General features: G+C 43.9%; 1 protein-coding gene across 1 annotated transcript; it reads right to left on the reverse strand.

The window, feature by feature from the left end:
* Positions 1 to 1,004: 1,004 nt before the first annotated feature.
* On the reverse strand, positions 1,005 to 16,672 carry Mfap1 (microfibril associated protein 1). The gene is made up of 9 exons (XM_036184799.1): positions 16,475 to 16,672; positions 13,590 to 13,809; positions 9,768 to 9,897; positions 9,228 to 9,415; positions 6,886 to 6,994; positions 6,641 to 6,801; positions 4,432 to 4,591; positions 1,709 to 1,798; positions 1,005 to 1,630 (listed from the first exon to the last, which is right to left on the reverse strand). Exons 1-9 carry the CDS (start codon positions 16,551 to 16,553, stop codon positions 1,448 to 1,450), a joined length of 1,320 nt encoding a protein of 439 aa, XP_036040692.1. The 5' UTR covers positions 16,554 to 16,672; the 3' UTR covers positions 1,005 to 1,447.
* Positions 16,673 to 20,273: the final 3,601 nt, after the last annotated feature.

Consider the following 20,273-nt stretch of genomic DNA (forward strand, 5'->3'; position numbering starts at 1 on the left):
TGAGGGACATAGCAAAATGACAGAACACTTAGCTAGCATACAACAGGCCCTTGGTTCAAATTCTACTATGGGCGAGAAAAAAGACCTTTGCCCATTTCCCTGCTAAATTTTGTTCATTTACTTTTTTAAAATAATTTTTATTTTTGAGACAGAGTATCATATAGTTCAGGTAGGCCTGAATTATATAGTTTAGGATGACTAAACTTTTTTTTTCCCCCTCAAGACAGGGTTTCTCTGTGTAGCCCTGGCTGTTGTGGAACTCAGTCTGTAGACCAGGCTGGCTTTGAATTCAGAGATCTATCTGCCCCTGCCTTTGGAGTGCTGAGAATATAGGCATGTACTATGCCTAGCCTCTTTTTTTTTTTTTTTTTTTTTTTTTTTTTGAGCTGAGGACCGAACCCAGGGCCTTGCACTTGCTAGGCAAGCGCTCTACCACTGAGCTAAATCCCCCCCCCCCCTTTTTAATTACATCTCATGTGCATAATATACTACCATGCCCTGCTTGGATGACTTAACTCTTGTCTATTTCCCAAGTACAGGTGTGTGTGTGCGTGTGTGTGTGTGCGTGTGTGTGTGTGCGTGTGTGTGTGTGTGTGTGTGTGTGTGTGTGTGTGTGTATGCCACTATGCCTAGTTATATTTTATTTATTAGATTTTTTTCTTTTTGAGACTATTATGTAGCTCTGGCTGGCCTTGAACAAGAGATCTGTATGGGTCTCTCCCTTTGAGTGCTGGGATTAAAGGCATAGGCCATCATACTTAGCCTCTTTTAAGTGGCTTAAGAGTTGTCAGATTAGAGGAGAAGAGAGAGGATGGAGAGGAAACTGTGGTTGGTATGTAAAAAAAATTAAAAAAAAAAAAAAAGTTGTCAGACCATACACTTTGTTTCCAATATTATGGTAAAAATATTTCTGGTGTGTGGTTCTTCTTTCTCTCTCTCTCTCTCTCTCTCTCTCTCTCTCTCTCTCTCACTCACACACACACACACACACACACACACACACATCAAAAAGTATGTTTACTTAGAAAAGTAGATTCAACACCCCAAATGCAAAAAACAGGTTAGATTGCTCTTAGATTTCCTGATATCCTACTTCTAACCCTAAGGAAGAAGTAATGCACCATCCACTCACATGCCCATATATCTGATCCAGGGTAAGGTGCTGGAAAAATAAGCTCAGAACAGTCCCAAGTCAATATGGGAAGCCATGGTAGAGAAACCTAAGATTTCTCAGAAATAGTTTTAAGTGGGAAACCTCTAATCTACCTGGTTAGTGCTTTTCTGTGGGTTTCTCAGCATTGAGTCCAAACCTCTTACAAAGCACCTTCAAATACAAGTTATGGCAGTAAGTCCAGAAGGCTCTGTACAAGAACTATGTAAATGATGGTTAATGAAAATTGAGGACCAGCTCCCCTTGTGTCCCCCAGTTGGAATAAGCAGTTGAAGCCTAGGTGGTTTTCCTCTTCTTAGCAGATGGTCGCTCAAATACATCACGTACCCCAGCTGCCTTTTGTTTAAAGAATTTTGTGTTCTGGGCACTCTCTTGGCCCCATGCAGAGTCAAAGGAAGTGGTATCTTGATCCACAAGGTGGGTGTACTTGGTACGACCAGACCGTCCAAAATTCTTGACCTGAAAGAAGGATGGATGATTACAACACCAAACAAGCACCCCGCGCTCAGCCCCGTCTGCCTCTGCCCCGAGGCCTACCTGCATGACTTTTGGAAGAATGGTTTTGTTGAAGTGGTCCTCAAGAGTAGGTGCGCTAAAGTCTCTCTTGTAGACCTCTTCATCCTCATCCTGGGGAAAAGAATCTTATCAGTCTGTGGTTTTTAACTTTCCACATATGCAAACCACAAGTTTATCAAACATAACAGAGGAAGCAAAGGGTAGTGAGCCTTTGTTTAGAGCTTGCATCCGTGTGGGGAGAGTATTTCCACAAACTGTTATGCTTACTAAAAGCCTGTTCTGTTCCATGCATTCGCTATGCATTTCATGCAGCTTTAGCTCTGTAAGCCTAAATCTCCAATCCTTTTGTATGTGTGCCTTTACTTGGACATTGTATTAGAACCTGAAATATAATGAGTGAAAAATCATTCCTGCTCCCAGGTCAGATTCCTTTCCTGATTTTAATTTTTTTATAAGCAGGAACATCATTCTCTCAATTATCTTGAAAATTTGAGTATCTCCTGTTTATTATTTATTACATCCTATGAACTATTCACCTGGGCTGTAGAATCCTTTTATTATTATTATTATTATTATTATTATTATTATTATTAACTTTTATTTCATGTGCATTGGTGTTTTGCCTGCATGTGTGACTGTAAAGGTGTCTGATTCCCTGGAACTGGAGTTATAGACAGTTGTGAGCTGGGAATTGTGTATGTTGGGAATTGAACCCAGGTCCTCTGGAAGAGCAGTCAGTGACTTAAAAGCTGAGCCATCTGTCCAGCCCCTCTTTTCTTAAAAAATTATTTTATGTCTATGAGTGCATGTATATATGTCTGTGTACCACATGTGTGCCTGGTATCTGTTGAGCTCAGAAGAGGGTGTGGGATCCCTTGGGACTAGAATTACACTTGAGTTGGGAAGGGCCATGTGGTGCTAGGAATCAAATGTGGCTCCTCAGGAAGAGCAGCCAGTGTTGAACCACTGAGCCCATCTCTAGACCCTGCATTGTAGAAGCCACCACCTTAATGTTTTGAAAACACAACTCTTGTAGTTCTGCCTTTTTAAAACATGTGTCATTGATTCTCTTCTCTTTCCTGGATTTTTCCAAGATAGGGCATTGTTATTCTATGGTTCATCCTCACTTGGAATGTGTGTTCTTTCTATAGGCACCTTGAGTGCTGATTACAGGTGTGTGCGGCCAATGCTTGTCTTCTGTGCCTTTTTTTTTTTTTTTCTTAAAGGCAGGATCTTTTGCCTGATGTGGTTGCGCATGCCTTCAATCCCAGTAGAGGCAGGTGGATCTCTAGTTGCTCAAGAGTGGCCTGGTCCATATAGCAAGTTCAAAGTTAGCCAGTTACACAGTGAGATCCTATCTCCAAAGAAAAGAACAGAACAGAAGAGAAGAGAAAAGGGGAGGGAAGAGAAGAAGGAAGGAAGGAAGGGAGGGAGGGAGGGAGAAAGGGAGGACCTCATGTAGCCTAGGGTTTGGTGGAACCTGATATATGACCTTGGACTTCCAGTTCTGTTTTCTGCCTTCTAAGTGCTGGGATTACAGGTATGTCCCACCTTGTCTGGAAAAACCTTCTCTTCGTGGTACTAGGGATGGAATATTTGTACGTCCCACACAAGTACTCTGCCAATAAGCTATAATCTAGTTCCATGCTCCCTTTTCAATCTCCTAGGACACGGACCACCTGCCTTTTCAAAGTCTTCACAGTACTTCCACACTGCTCTGTTAGCTGCACGTTATTCTCTAGTTGTGTCCTCAGCAGACCTGAAAGCTGCTATCTGTCTGCCTTGGTTCATGAGTGTCTGAGGTTATAAACAGGCACCACTGGATTTAGGTAGCCTCGAACTCTTGATCCTCTAAGACCTGGAACTGTAACATAGCTCTGAACATTGTTTTCCTTCAATGTAAATGCAGCACAATTTAATAGGGTTTTGTTTGTTTGTTTGAGACAGGGTCTCACTAGGTAGCTCTGGTTATCCTACAATTCACTCTGTAGACCAGGCTGGCCTCAAACTCAGAGATCCACCTGCTTCTGCCTTCCAGGTGCTGGGATTAAAAGCACTCACCACCATGCCTGGCCTAGCTTAACAGTTTTTGAATTATTACTTTTCTCTTTCCAAAAATCATTTAATCTCACAAGTTATTTAATTTTACTCTTTATCCCAACGAGGAGAATGTGGTTTTCATATAAAATAAATTCATTTGGCTATGAAATGATTTCTTTCTTTTTTTATTTTATTTTATTTTTTAATTTTTTAAATGTTTAGCCCAGGATGGCCTCAAACTTGTGATCATCCTGCCTCCACTTCCTTCAGCAAATCCTACCAGTGTACGCCACCACAACTGGCTATGAAATAATTTCTAGGGGCTCAAGAACCTACTTAGTGAAGAATATAGATCACAGCCGATTTTCTCATCATCTCTTTCTGAGCTGCTTCCTTGTTTGTTTGTTTGTTTGTTTGTTTTTGAGACAGGTTTTCTCTGTGTAGTCCTGGCTGCCCTGGATCTCACTCTGTAGACCAGACTGGCCTCAAACTCACAGAGATCCTCCTGTCTCTCTGCCTCCTGAGTACTGGGATTAAAGGCTTCTGCTACCACTGTCCTTCTCATCTTATGTACTTAATGACACTTCTTTTTGAGTAACTTAATGGTCTGGTTTAATGTGCAGATGACAATGTCATGTCACAATGTCAAAGGGTTGGACAAAGTTATCCCTACTGCCCAGTTTTGTGATTCCCCTTACACTTACCATGAAGAAGGCACCCCGGTGATAATACTTTTGTAAAAACTTGTATTTGCCCTTAACAGCTTTGTTGGTAATGACTTTGCCATTTGCCCGAAGTTCAGCCCGCCTTTCTTCCTCGGTCAGGTTTCGCATGCGTTCAATTTCTGCTTTCTCCTTTTCAAGCCTATCGAGAGAGCAAAAGTATTAGTATTTTCCAAATTCAGAAAGCCCAAATATCTGAAGATAATGGTTACATCTTCTTTCAGCCATTATTCACCTTTTCACACTTCATTCATTCACAGCAGGTCTGCTACATAGTTGGCCTGTAACTCTCAACCTCATGCCTCATCTCCCAAATGCTAGTCCTGTAGAGAGACCCATGCTGCTACACCCAGCTACATCTCTAGTTCTAATTACTGCTTGTTAGAAGTCAAGATCAGGAGTCCAGTAAACAAAAACATGAGTTTGTCTTCATTATTGTGTTTGCCAGAATAGGACTGTAAACGTCCCAAAGTTGATTCTAGCCTTTCTGAGGTTCAGACATGTTGTTACTGCTTGATTTTACAACCCTAATTCTGTCTTCCCTCAAATACCTTAGCTTTTAAAACAAAATTAGAATAAATTCAAAATAACTAGTAAGACTTTGCTCATAATCCTTCTTCATAAGCATACTGTAATCCACAATCACATGTCACAAATTACGGATGACCAATATTAAGTACAGTGGGTTTTAAACCTTATTCTGGGGAGAAAGGAAGGTCATATCCTTTTTCTCAGAAAACCACACGTGTATATAATTTTAACATTAAAATCTAAAAGGAGGGTTGGAGATGTGACTTGGTGGTACAATGCTTACACAGGGTGCGTGAAGCCTGCTTCCTATCTCTGGTGCCATGGAAACTGGGCATCAGGCCACATGCCTTTTTTTTTTTTTTTTTTTTGGTTTTTCGAGACAGGGTTTCTCTGTGTAGCTTTGCGCCTTTCCTGGATCTCGCTTGGTAGACCAGGCTGGCCTCGAACTCACAGAAATTCGCCTGCCTCTGCCTCCCAAGTGCTGGGATTAAAGGTGTGCGCCACCACCACCTGGCTAGGCCACATGTTTATAACCAGCACTCAGGAGACAGTCAAGGAGCAGAGGCTCAAGGTCACCATCAACTACATACAACACTGTCTTAAAAAACAGAAAAATAACGCCAAAGAATAACTCAACTGTAGCTATAGGGGACATGATGCCTACCCCCTGCACTGGGTTCCACAGGCACCAACACTCACACAGATACATATCCACACACATCCACATAATTAAAAAAATCTCAGGCTGGAGAGAGAGAGCTCAGCAGTTAAAAGCACTTAACCTGAGGTCAATACCCAGTATTTCACATAGTAGTTCACAACTATCTGTTAATAGCATCTGATGCCTTCTTCTGGTTACATGAAGACAGAACATTCATGTACATAAAATACATAAATAAATCTCAAAAAAAAAAAAATCTCAAATCTGGCATGATGGCGCACACCTTTAAGCCTAGCACTCAGGAGGCAGAGACAAGTGGATCTCTATGAGTTTGAGGCAGCTTGGACTACATAGTGAGTTCTAGGTCAGCAGTTCTAGATCAGCTAAGGACCCCGCCTCAAAGTAAAAAACAAAAAACAGAAAAGCCCAGTATGAGAACATCAGAAACTACAAAATCAAGACAGTTATGCAGCAGTGGCTTTACAGTTCAGAAATGAACTTGCTCTTCAAGGAAGGTGCTTGCTGCCCTGCACTCTCAGAGGTAGAAGCTGCTTCTCTGCCCCTTCTCCTGGGCTGCCCTGTGGCTCCATTCGAATAATAAAAATAGTACAGAAGTGACATATGAGCTCTGGAACCTAACCCTCAGGAGACCTCGCCAGTTTCCACCCTGCCTGGAGGTGCAGGACTAAGAAATGAAGCATCCAGCCTAAACGCCAGCACCAGTCAGACACACCGGAGAAGGCTTCTGGACATTCTGGCTCTGTCAGTCCTCCAGGGGAGGCATCATCCTACAGGTGAGGCTGCTGAGACTACGAGGAAGGGCTTAGTCGACTCCACAACTGAGAAAAACACAGTCCTGTTGTCTCAAGCGACTCAATTCTGAGTCACAGCATGAGAATATAGTGGTGATATTTGTATTTAACAGGAAACTAAAGGAGTCTTAGCTGCTCACAGACACACCAGTGCATTTGAGGCTTCACTGGCCTTCCCACTACTCACGCTTCTCGGTCTTCCCTGTCCCTCTTGATCCTTTTGAGCTCGCGGACTTTCCATGCCTCGTACTCCTCCTCATCATTTTCATCATCAGTATTGAGTGCGTCCAGTGCGGCGAGAGACCGCTTGTTCTCCTCCAGCTCCTTCTTGGTCTCTTCTTCTACAATCTGGATAAGGCAAACAATGCAGCTACCAACCCATCTCCCCGGAACCTCACTGCCGGAGCCTGCACTCAGTCCACGGCCCCTCACCTTCAGCGTGTACTTGCGCCGCTCCTCAGCCATGCGCTTTGCTTCCTGCTCCAGCTCCTTCTGCTTCAGTGCCTCAGCTTCTCGCTCCTGAACTGTCACCCGGTCCTTCCTGTGTCACAGAGGACTATTAACTGCCCAAAGTCCGTAGAGTGAACTGTGTCCCTGTCTAGTCCAAATCAGACAAAGCCCAAACTATGAAGTGCCTCAGCTCTATTTCTTCCCCCCAGTGCCAAGACTGAGCAAGACTTTTGTGTTGTGTGCAAGACATGTTATATTCCTAGTCTTTTAGAACTTCTCTTAAATTTCATTTTTCATTTTTATTTCACTTTTTTGAGACAAAGTCTCGCTACATAGCTCTGACTGGCCTGGAACTCCCTGTGTAGGCCAGGGAGGCCTGGAACTCAAGAGATCTACCTGCCTCTGCCCCCCTGAGCGCAAGCATTTAAGGCACGACACTATCATGCCCAGTTCTTTTTTTAATACCTACAAAGGCTAGAAGAGGGGTGCTGGATGCTCTGGAAGTAGAGTTACAGATGGTTATTAGTTACCGTGTGGGTGTTGGGAATTGAACCTGGGTGCTCCAGAAGACAACTAACTAGTGATCTTAATTGCTAAGCCATCTTTCTAAGCACCTTGTTTATTTGATAAGACCTTTATGGATTGCTAGTTAGCCTCTAACTCATGGCAATCCTCCAGCCTCAGCCTCCCAGAATGTTAGGATTAAAAATGATCACCACAACGCCTAGCTAGGTAAGTTGTCTACCAACTGAGCTGTTATCTCTAGCCCTAAATATAGCCTGATTTCTTTCCCCTCTCCTGGTAATGGGATTTGAACCCTGGATTTGGTACACGAGGCAAAGGCTCTACTACTTGTCCTCTGCTCTTTTCTTTTTCTTTTATTATTATTATCACAAAAAATAAATAAATCTTCCAGGCCAGCCTGGTCTCTGTAGTTGAGTTCTAGGACAGCCAGGACTACATAGAGAAACCCTGTCTCAACTCCCATCCCCCAACAAAATCTTTTAAACATTTCATGTGTTTGGATGTCTTGCCTACATGTATGTCTGTATACTGAGTGCATGTCTGGTACCTTCGGAGGCCAGAAGAGGGCATTGAATTCCATGAAGCTGGAGTCACACACGGTTATGAGACACTGTATGGCTCTTGGGTATTGAAGCCAGGTCTTTTGGAGAGCAGCAAGAGCTAGTAGTCTCTGAGTCACTCTCCATATTATTATTTTGAGTGTACTATGTATATGAGTGCATGATATGAATACATGATGGTGAAGATCAGAGGACAACTTTTGGGGACTGGTTTTCTTCTTTACCATATGGGAACTGGAGATGAAACTTAGGCATCAGGCTTGGTATCAAGTACCTTTACCCACTGAACCACTGTTTTTATTTTTGACACAAGATGGCACTATATTGTCCAACCTGGCCTTGAACTTGTATTTCTATCTACCACTTCTCAAATACGTGGATTACAGGTGTGTGCCACAGTGTTTAGCTTCATCTCAGGACTTTACAGCACCAAAATTCCCTTAATCACTGATAACTGACTATTTAACGAGGATCCTGCTGGGTTGCCTATAAATAGTAGGATTCCTAAACACTAGGAAAGAAAAAGAAATTTGCTTTATAAGCTTAATTTTGTGTTTAAAACATGATTTTCACTGGCAATGTGTTAAAGCACTTTCCTAGCATATGCATGGGTTTCATCTCTAGTATCACTAAAACAAAACAAAAAACCTCAACAAAAATTGATTAGCAAGGCACATGTTTGTAATCCCTGCACTTTGGATGCTGAGGCAAGAGGACCACAAGTCTGAGACCAGTCTAGACCTCATAGTGATTTTTAGGCCCCCTTGGGCTGCACAGCAAGAGCATCTCAAAGCACAAACACACACACTCAGATTACCATTATGTTGTGGGTTTTTTGAACTGTAAACCCCAATATTATGTTAATTTAAATCAACCACAGGTCAAGAGTTTACTGGAAGTAACCAGAGAGAGAGACACAGAGAGGCATACAGGAATCAGAAGGGAGGGACATCCAATTGGAGGGGCTTTTGTTTCAGATGGGACAGGAGAAAGCAGAGAAGTAGCAGCTGGGGGCTTTCTCTGCCTCTTTGAGCTAGCAGGTTTTCACCTAAGCACCTGTTTCCCGACTATTCATTGATGGGGATTGAACCTTGTGCATACTAAGCAAGCATTTATCATTGACTGATATCCCTAGTCTCTTTTGAGAATTAGAGGGTTTTCTTAAATAGTCCAGGCTTGTATTGAACTAATTTTGTAGCTCAGGCTGGCCTTGAACTAGCAGGTCTGGCAGACACTTACTTTCGAATGAAGACAGGCTTAAGTCGAGGCTCCATCTCATCTTCACTGTCTGTGTACTCCTCATACTCAGACTCTGACTCGGACTCCTCCCCAGAGCGTCCTTCATCTTCCACTTCCATGACTTCCAGCTCTTCATTTTTCCTCTCCTGTGCTCGCTGACGCATCATGCCACGGCGCCGCTCTATTTCCTATCAAGGCATATATCTTGGTCAGTTATTCAAATGGCCTGTGCTCCAAGACTGCTTTGTTGGTGCTAAGTAAGGACTGGACTCAGGGCTTTGTGTACACTATGTCCAAGTCCTACTACTGAGCCCCTTGCATAGCTTTGATTTTTGTCTTCAACAGGTTCAAGAAACTCTGACATGAGTAAGCATAATTCAGCATGATTTCATTTTCAGTCTTATCCCAAATAAACAGGAATCACAATCAGAATTCAGCTAAAAGTAGCAAATCTTGTGCCTTTATAGTCTCAAAAAAACGAGCACTGGTCCCAACTTTTTCTTGTGCCCTGGGGGGAAAACCCCCCATTTTCCTTCTTACCTCATCATCAATTTCTTCCTCCTCTTCCTCACTGCTGTCTTCCCGTTCCACGCGCCAAGCGTCTCCTTCTACTTCCGAGTCGCTTTCTCCCACCACTTCAGGTTCCACTATTTTCCGGTGTCGAGCCAATCTGAAAAGTACAATCCCAAGTGCACTATTAGTATCAAGAAGATAAGGGACCGCCAACCACATCTGCTTGGCTGCAGTGTCCTGAAATTGCATTCTTTGTTCTTTTTCTCCCTGCTTCTCCCTTTCCCTTTCTCCCAGAGTTTTACTCTTTAGTCCAGGCTGGCCTGCAACCTGCTATGTAGTTGAAACATGGCTATCCTTCGCTTTGGCCTCTCTAGGGCTGGAATAACAGGCATGAGTTACCACACAGAGCAATACTGAATCTTTTTTTTTCTCCCTTCAAGACTGTGTAGTCCTGGCTCACCTTGAACTTAGAGAGATCTGCCTGCCTAATATTGAAGTCTTTTTTTTTTTTTTTTTTTTTTTTGGTTTTTCGAGACAGGGTTTCTCTGTGTAGCTTTGGAGCCTTTCCTGGATCTCACTCTGTAGCCCAGGCTGGCCTCGAATTCACAGAGATCCTCCTGCCTCTGCCTCCCGAGTGCTGGGATTACAGGCGTGCGCCACCACTGCCGGCTTATTGAAGTCTTAAGATGGAAAAACTAAAGTTCTGATCAAGAAACTGAGACAGTTAACAGGGAGAATGTCTGAAAAAGTCATAAGGAATCATATTGCTTTATGCTTATCTAAAGTTAGATATAACACATATAAGTCTATGTGTATATACATACATACATAATTAAAAAAATTTCCCACTTGGTTGACATTTCCCTCCTCAAGAGCCACAGACTATCCAATAAAAAAGCCCTGATACCAGGCATGAGAAGCCCCCTTTCAAATTGTTGGTCAGGGAGTCCAAAGGACTCCCAAAACAGTATAGGCCATCACTGTTGCTCTTGGTAGCCTCCCAGAGCTTGAAGTGACTATTGCCCAAGACACCATGCACTTTGGACACAGGGTATTGAGAATCCAAGTTGTATGTGATCTGAACGCCCCCTTCCTGAGGACTAGTTTTTATGGTACCAGAAGGCACCATGCAAGTTTCCAAAGGTAGGGAGGCAACCAAAAGCCCTACCCAGCTGTGACACTTATGAATTACAATAACTACCAGCATGGCATGATACCCTTATGGGTGCAATAATGACACACCTATCTTGGTGGTAACCAAGAGCTCTCTGATTGGACTTAAGACTTGTTCAGCAAGAGGGAAATCATGCCTGGTATTGGAAACCTGGCCAATTACCCACAGCTACCGAGATGAGGGATTTTGGAGGAGTACCTATAATTGCCACTTTACAAAACCAGCTTAATCCCTACCTCATTCTAAATATTCATACTTAAGTCCCCCCCCCCATTGGAAGAAAACCATTACAGAAAACCCACAACCAATCAAAATTCAAAGAACAAGCGATCATATGGTACCCAGTTCCAATGAATAATTTCTACAACATAACTCCTGCACCTGAGGCTTGGGGAACATCATAGAAGAGAGGGCAGAAGGGTTTTCAGAGCCAGAGGACCAGGAAGTCTGCGGTGAGAGTGTGTGTCCTAGAAAATTCAGGGAAGCTATAGACCCATGAGTCTTAGCTATATGGCTGCCTAAACAAGACCCCAACAAGGACTACACCACTAGACACACCAACTTAGAAGGGGGAAATCTCATGGCCCAGCCCCATTCAAAGAACTTCAGGCAACTAAGGAATGCTGAGAGTAGAAGAAACAGTCTCCCCAGGGAGGAGTCCCTGCCTCCAGCTGGTTATATACTATACCATACCAATGGCCCGCCCTGAAATCATATACACAAGTAACAGTATACAGACTGAGCAGGTTGAATTTATATATTTAGGTAGGTGTGTGTATGTGAATCAACAGCTTAAGAAAAGAGGGCAGCTGGCAGGTGGTGGCACATACCTTTAATCCCAGTACTTGGGAGGTAGAGGCAGAAGTTCGAGGTCAGCCTAGTCTACATAGGGAGTTCCAGGACAGCCAGGGCTACCCACAGAGAAAAACAACAACAACAAAGAAAGAGAAAGAGGCCATGAATTTGAGACAGTAAGGGGAGTGTTGGAGAGAGGATAGGGGGCAATGATGTAATTATATTTTAATTTCAAAAAAATTTAAAAATTATACATATAACCTAACAAACTAAAACAGACTATCAGAGCACATAGTTAAGTTGGGCCTAAAACATTAATTAGTTTAGGCATGATCTTGGGGCACACTAGGGATCTTTTAAATGACAAGTAGCTCACAGTTTTATTAGGTCATATTACATTCTTCCCAGAAGCACAGTATTTTTGTGAAACTGGGATTTGGTGGCTGCTGTGATAAAAGGCAATTAAACATGAAAGTTGATAGGAACAGGCTGACTCAAAGGTCTGAGAAGTTGGCAGTGTCCAAAAGTTTCTAGTGAGTTACTAGTAAGTAACTGGTTTTGTTAAGAATGAAATAAAACATTTTGTCTTTTGTAGGCATACAATTTTCAAGTGGTTTAGTTGTTAGGACATAAATACTTAAGTTACTTGGATCTATCTATTTAATAAAATAAATGGCTAGGCATGATATTATATGCTCAGCACTTTGGAAGTGAAAGCAGGAGGCTAGAAGCTGATGACATATTGAATTCAAGGCCAGCCTGGGCCACATAAGATTCTTAAAAACCCAAAGACAAATACACAAATAAATGAACAAATAAATAACTGCTACTGTTTTGACTCATGTTGTCTGTGAAAAATTTTTATTTAAAAATGTTAAATTTCATTTTTATTATTGTGAGTGTTCATGATGTATCAGAGATAATAGAGACAGATTGAGTTTAAGAATGAATGCAGATGTGCATGCACCACACACAGCATGTTTGTGGAAATCAGAGGACAAATTTTGGGAGTCTGTCTCAGGATGATGGAACTCAGGTTGTCAGGCCTACACGACAAACATTTTACACACTGAGACACCCTGCCAGGGCCCCCAAATTGAGACATTGTCAACTGTGAAAGTTCAGGATGTCTTGCCTGCTCTGATTTCTCACTGGGAGTTTTTCTTTCCAACACAAGTCCACAGACCACACCATGTCTTTCTTCCTACTTGTAATTTTTACTTATTGGTCGTTAGAACAAGTGGAAGAGCAAGGTGCGGTGTCTCACGCCTGTCATGTCAGTACTGGGAAGACAGGAGGATCACTGCCAACCGAGGTCATTCTGGGCTACAACACAACAAGAAACAACTCTGTGTTGGGGTGTGCCATCACTCGCCTTTAATCCCAGGACTTGGGAAGCAGAAGCAGGCAAATCCCTGAGTTCAGGGCCAGTCTCTTCTACAGAGGGAGTTCCAGGATGGTCAGGGCTACACAGAAAAACCTTGTTTTGAAAAACCAAAAAACAAACCAAATCAAACAAAAAACTATATGGATAAAATCAGTTTCTCAAATTTTATGACATAATTTTATAGTAAAAAGACTTCCTGCCACAGACCAACAAGTGCTGTTTTCTATTATCTTTAGAAGCTAATTAGTCATTAGGCCTCGAAGTACAGAGTTGTTTCCTGAAGCTGCCATTTCCTGGCTATATAACTTTGCTGCCTTAGTTCCTTACCTGTAATACAGGTATAGAGTACCAACCTTGTAAGATGTTCAACGGATTGTAAGAGCTAGCAAATGTACCTTCTTTGGAACAGTACATATGGCACACAGTAAGTACACATATTAGCTCTCATCTTCATGAGAGGCCTCAGTTCAGGAAAACATAACTTAGCCATTACCTCTCTTCCACATCTTCACTAATGCGGTTCTGTAAACGCCGAAGTCGGGGGTCACTGGATGAATCTTCTTCCTGCTCCTCAGGTTCTGCTTCTTGTTCCTTAGCTTTCTTAATGAACTGAAATTCTTCATCCTCTTCATCTGAGGACTCCATAGGCGCATAATCTGGTCTCTTTCCAGACACATAACGTTTTACCTTTACTTTTTCCATTGAAATCTCACCTGAACAAGAAAGATAATTTATGTTTCAGTAACCTCTTTCCCAACTCCTTTCAACTCTTGACCTTTGCAGCTAGAATCCTGAGTTCCCAATGGACCAGAGTCTAAAGAGGATACGGCAGCTATTATCCAACTACATATTCATCTATCAGGGCTTTCCTATAAAGACTATGTCCTGAGAAGGCATTTCATGGATACCAACATCAAGACATCAAGAGATACCCTGGGGACAATGAAGCAGGAGGCTGTGAGCAGTGAAACGGCATAAAAATCCCCCTACAAATTCAAGCTTTGTTATCTCAACCTTCAGTGGTAACCTGAATGAAAATGTCCCCCACAGGCTCAGACGTTTGGACACCTGGTTCCCAGTTGGTGGTGCTGTTTGAGTAGGTTTAGGAGGAGTAGCCTTGTTAGAGGAAGTATGTCATGAGGGGTGAGCTTTGAGGTTTCAAAGCCAGGCACCATTCCTACTGCTGTGCCTGTGTATTCATTTTCTTATTAAACCAATTCTTAGTAACAGTGCCCAGCACATTAGCAAGAGTAATTTAAGTGGCAACATAAAACTTAAAATATCACTCACACACATTTTGTGTGTGTGTGTGTGTGTGTGTGTGTGTGTGTGTTTTGTTGTTGTTTTGGGAGAAAAAGTTTCTTTGTGTAGCCCTGGCTGTCCTGGAACTCACTCTGTAGACCAGGCTGGCCTTGAACTCAGAGATTCACCTGCCTCTGCTCCTTCTGCTGGGATTAAAGGACTGTACAACTACTGCCCAGCTCACTGACTCATTGTTGTTTTTTTAAAGACCTCCCTAAGATTTCTTTGTGTGTGTGAGTGGTGTATGCACATGTATGCAGATGCAGAGGGGCTAGAAGTTGACTCAGGAGTCTTAATCATTTTCCGCCTTATTTGTAAATCAAAAATTTAAAAAGATTTATTATGTGTATGACTGTTTTGGACTGTTTTGGAAGCATGTATGAATGCGTTACGTGCATGCTTGGTGCTTGAAGAAGTCAGAAGAGGCTTTTAGATTCCAAGGAATAAGAGCTATGGATGAATAAGTCACACAGTCCTCTGTAAGAGCACCATGCACTTTTAAACACTGAACCATCCCTCCAGGCCAAACTGTAGACCTGGCTGATGTAGAACTGGGTAAGTAGACCAGGCTTGCCTCAAACTTACAGAGATCTGTCAGCCTCTGCCTACTAAATGCTGTGCTTAAAGGTGTGTGATATCACACCCACCTTTTTTTTTTTTTTCCCCCTGAAACAGTCTCTCACTGAACTTGATGTTTGCTGTTTCAGCTACATTAGCTGGCCATCAAGCCTAGAAGATCCTCCCTCTCTTCTCTTCTCACTACAAGGGGTTATAAGCTTGTGTTGCTTTTACATGGATGCTAGGGGTCTGAACTCTGGCACAGTAAGCAAAGCTAGCTCCCTATCTCCTCCCGCTGAGATGTTATGATAGCCTTTACAACATAACAATATTCTTTTTTTCTTTCTTGGAGCTGAGGACTGAACCCAGGCCTTGCGTTTGCTAGGCAAGCGCTCTACCACTGAGCTAAGTCCCCCCCCCACCTCCCCCCCCTCTCCGAGAAGGGGTTTCTGTGTAGCTTTGCGCCTTTCCTGGAACTCACTTGGTAGCCAGGCTGGCTTCACAGAGATCCGCCTGGCTCTGCCTCCCGAGTGCTGGGATTAAAGGCGTGCGCAGCAGCAGCTCCTGCTGCTGCCACTACCGCTGCCGCCATCGCCACCGCCACCCGGCTCATAACAATATTCTAATCTTATCAATTTCTACCTTCTTTTCCTCTATCTCTTATGCTGAGCCAGACAATCTCTTCTAAAACATAAAACAAGTTGAAGCTGAAGAGATGGTTCAGCAGCTAAGAGTACCTGCTGCTCATGCAGAGGACCTGGATAAATTTCCCAGCATCTACATACAGTCTGTAACAGTTTGATACTCTAGTTCCAGAGGATCCCATGCTCTCTTCTGGCCTCTCTGGGTACTGAATCCACATGGTGGCATACATACACAATAGCAAAACATTCACACACATAAAAATAAACAAGACAAACAATTCCAGAGACTAGAAAGAGAATAAAAACAAATCAAAACATTTCATAACATGAGGAAACATGGGCAAATCAAAGGTAGCTTTGGATACACACACACACACACACACAAAGACCTCAGCTCGCGTTTTCCTTATATTTTGTTATTGTTATTGTTTTGGTTGTTGAGTTTAGCCTTTAACGGCTGCGCCATCTCTGTAGCCCTATTTTTAATGATGCTGTGTGTGGATATGTGCGGGAGCCGGCAGAGGCCAGAGGTGTCGGATCTCCCTGGATTTGGGGTTACAGGTGGTTGTTGAGTCGCCTGATGTGGGTGCTGGCAACTGAACTCGGGTTCTGGAAAAGCAGAAGGTGCTCTTAACCGCTGAGCCACCTCTCCAGCCTCCTTTACTTTTTACTTTGAGAGAGGATCTCACTAAGTCGACTCCACATCCTCCAATCTCTCGGCTACATGACGGGGTGAGAATTTACGTAGGACAGAGGAAGAAACTGAGGTTCAGTCTTCAGAGTCATCAGGGCTCATATGGCCGACCTAAGGCAGGTTTGAGGGATACTGAGGCTGAAAGAGTAAGATCAGACCGGAGGGGAGGGGAGCCAGTACCTTTCTCATTGCGAACTGGGACGGCCCCAGCCGTAGACTGAATGGGCGGCTGCTTCATGAGTGCGCTTGGGACCGACATGGCGAAGGCTGCGGTGAAGACCCCCCAAACTTGATTAAATCCCGGCAACGAAGTCCAAGGAACTCAGCACCGCTTTCCAAGCAGCTCCGCCAGACACTGCTGCGCGACTGACAGAAACGACTTCCGGCAGAGCTAGAGGAACCGGAAAAACACAAGCAGAGGATTGTGGGATTTGGGAGGAACGCTGAGCGCGGGACTGCTTAAAGGGCTAGACTGAAATTTGCGCGTCTCTGTAGGCAGCTTTCCCGCCTTCAAGCTCTCAAGATTTGGAAGCTCCTTCTGGCGGGCAGTTGCTTCCTTGGCGTTTTGGTAAGGCTCAAGAAGGTTCGGATGAAAGGTTTTACTTGTTTTGAAAAGCCGAGCAGATAGCGAGGGGCTGTCTGTGCACGTTGTTAAAAGCTCCGAAGTGTGAAGAGTTTGAGCCGGATATGAGGATCATGCTTGTAATCCTAGTATGTGGAAGGCTGAAATAGGATTACCGCGTTTTGGAGGCAGCCTGGGCATCAGAATGAGACCCTGCCTGAAAAAAAAAAACCTTAGGGGCCATCTGTTGGCTGGAGCCACACGCCTTTAATTCTAGTACTCTGGAGGCCGAGGCAGGCGGATCTCTGAGAGACTGAGGCTAGTCTGGTCTACAAAGTAAAAATTCTGGGAGTACTATATTATAGAGGACCCTGAAGGTGCTACTAATATAATCATCAAATTATTTCACTTGTTTTCTACAATTGGGCCCTTGCTGGGTGAAGACAGGAAATCGGCAAACTTTAAGTAGTGAGGTTTTACAATTAACGAAACAAGGACAAAACCTTAGCACTTGAGAGGTCTTAAAGGGCGAGCGCAAACAGAAATCTTTGTTCTTCCTTTATTTCGAGACTGTTTTGCTCCGTTGCCCAGGCAGGTTGGTTTTTCTGTTTGTTTTGCCTCCATGTTGGTTTTTGTATGTTTTTTCACTCTTGATTCCTGAGTAGCTGGGTTTCTGCACACAGGTGTGGCACTTCACTGGACGCAGAAAATTTGTATTTTGAACTTATTAGCTCAGAAACTTATGTTTCTTGAGCTGGAGGTGCAGTTCAGCAGTAGAACACTTGCCTGTTCTCAGTGAGGCTTAGCTTGGAGTAGGGAGTTCTATAGGGAGTAAATGTGGATGGGAAGATAATTGTTTCGGTTCATGGCAACTCAAAAGAATATGAAGAAAAGGCTTAATAAGGTTTTGACTTTATGAAAGATAGTGTTTGGAAATCGTATTAGGTAATGCCCATATTCTGAGCCTTTTAGCTCTTTTTTAAAACAAAAAACAAAAACTTGAGATAGTCTTATGTATCCCCACCTGGCCTCTAACTCTCAAAGTAATGGAGGATGACCTTGAATTCTGATCCTCCTCCATTCACCTGCCTAGAGCTGAGATTACAGGTGTGGGTCACCATGCCTGGTTTTATGTAGTGCTGGGGATAGAATTCAAGGGCTCTGTGCATTCTAGGTTCTACCGAGTTCTAGCAATTCTGATGAGTTACATTCCCAGCCTGCGTTTTGGCTTTTAAAGTCCTCTTAGAACACTGCCTCCAGGCAAAGTCCTGCTAGCCCAAGACTGACTGGATCCTACTTGCTAGCTTCTTCGAGACACCAGTGCTGAGTATGGATTACAAGGCCTTTGTCACCACTGTCGACCTGTAGTTTTTCTTTAGTTAAAAACAGGTGAACAGGCCAGCAGTGGTGGCCCACGCCTTTAATCTCAGCACTCAGGAGGCAGAGGCAGGCGAATCTCTGTGAGTTCGAGGCCAGCCTGGGCTATAGAGTGAGTTTTAGGAAAGGTGCAAAGCTACAGAAACAAACCCTGTCTGGAAAAACCCAAACCAAAACAACAACAACAAAACCAAAAAAGGGGGGGGGGGGGGGGCTGGGGATTTAGCTCAGTGGGTTCGGTCCTCAGCTCTGAAAAAAAAACCCAAACAAACCCAGAACAAACCAGGTGAACAGATAGTCATGTGCAGTTTTTTTTTTTTTTTTTTACAGTCCTGGCTGTCCTAGAACTCACTCACTTTGTAGACCAGGCTGGCTTCAAACTCACTGAGATCGCTTGCCTCTGCCTCCCAAGTGCTGGGATCAAAGTGTGTGCCACCACCGCCAGTCTGTCATGTGCAATTTAAGCCAGCATTATCAGCTATTAGAAACAAGCAACACAAAATGCTTACTTCTTTTCTCCTTTACTTCTTCCTTATTTTGAGACAGGGTTGCCTCCCTTGAACTGCCTTTATAGCTAATGACAACTTTGAATTCCTGATTCACTTGCCTCCATCCACATCCTAAGTTCGGGATAATAGGCATGGGCCATCATGCTTAGCTGCTCCCCTAATTACGATTAAAACAAAACAGTAGCAGTCAGGTGTAACTTTCCAGTAGTAGTAGTATTGCAAGGAAGTGGGCAGAAGTAAAGGCTGAATGTTGACATTGTGTGTGTGGTGTGTGCACATCTTGGTGGTTGGGGGGAAAGGGTTGTGGCATTTGTGTGCGTGCACGAACATGGAGGCTAATCTTGGATGTCCTTCCTCAGGAGCTGTCCACCTTTAAAGAAATCTTATTTCTGTGACTATTGATGTGTATGGGGTGTGCATTGGTGTACATAGGAAGCTCAGAGGACAGCAGTGAGAAACTGTATTTGTGTGGGCTCTGGGGATCAAACTGAATGCACTGGCTTGTGTGGCAAGTGTCCTTAACTGTTGAGCCATCTCTCTGGCCCCTGTTGTTTTTGAGACAGTGTCTCATGGACCTGGGGCTCTGTGTTTAGTCTCGTTAGCTATGGAGCCTCAAAACTCAGCTTGTCTTGCCTTGCATATGCTGGGATTATAACCCCAGCCTTTTAGTTTCTTCTGGGAATCAAACTCAGGTCCTAATGCAGGCACTTTACCAACTGTGATTTTTTTCCCCCAGGCTGTTGATTGGTTTTTGTGAAGCAGGGTCCTTTTTTTTTTGTTGTTGTTTTTGAGACAGTTCTCTGTGCAGTTTTGGTGCCTGTCCTGGATTTCACTCTGTAGACCAGGCTCCTCGAACTCAGAGATCCACCTGGCTCTGCCTCCGGAGGGCTGGGATTAAAGGCGTGCGCCACCACCGCCCAGCTTGTTGATTGGTTTTTAATGCTCATTTGTTTTCCGATCCTTATAGCATTTATGAGGGTATGGATCTTTTTTAGGGTCATGTTGCAAAGCAGCGGTATTGTGTTTTCCTAAGCTGAAGAGCCAGTATTTTCCAAAGCAGGTTCTCGGGAACTACTAGTCTCAATATTACAGAACCCAATTAAGTGTTAATTGGGATCCTGGATCCCGCATTTAGGAGGCTGAGGCAGTAGGATTAGGAGGCTAGCTAGGGCTACTTAGAGAGATGCTGTATTAACCATAACCCGGGAGATGGCTCTCTAGGTTAGAGCGTCTGCCGCGCCCGCTGCACCCTGGAAAAGCCCTGGGATTTAGGGGGTGGAGACAGGGCGGATCCTTAGAGCTTGCTGTCAGCCAGTCCAACTCGAGAGGTGAACTGCAGGGTTAGTGGTAGACCCTGTCTGAATGGGCAGAGCGGTGATCGGTCCAGGATACAAAACAAAACAAATGCGCCTGAAGGCCTCGTGGCCCCGGGAGTACCGACGTCTTCCTCCCGGCCGCGGAGGCTCCTCCCTGGGGCCACCCACCTCACGAGAGGCCCCGCCCAGTCCCGCCTAGATTCTGGCGGGAAGAG

Source organism: Onychomys torridus, chromosome 4 (genome assembly GCF_903995425.1).
Source record: "Onychomys torridus chromosome 4, mOncTor1.1, whole genome shotgun sequence".
In the NCBI taxonomy this organism is placed as follows: Eukaryota; Metazoa; Chordata; class Mammalia; order Rodentia; family Cricetidae; genus Onychomys; species Onychomys torridus.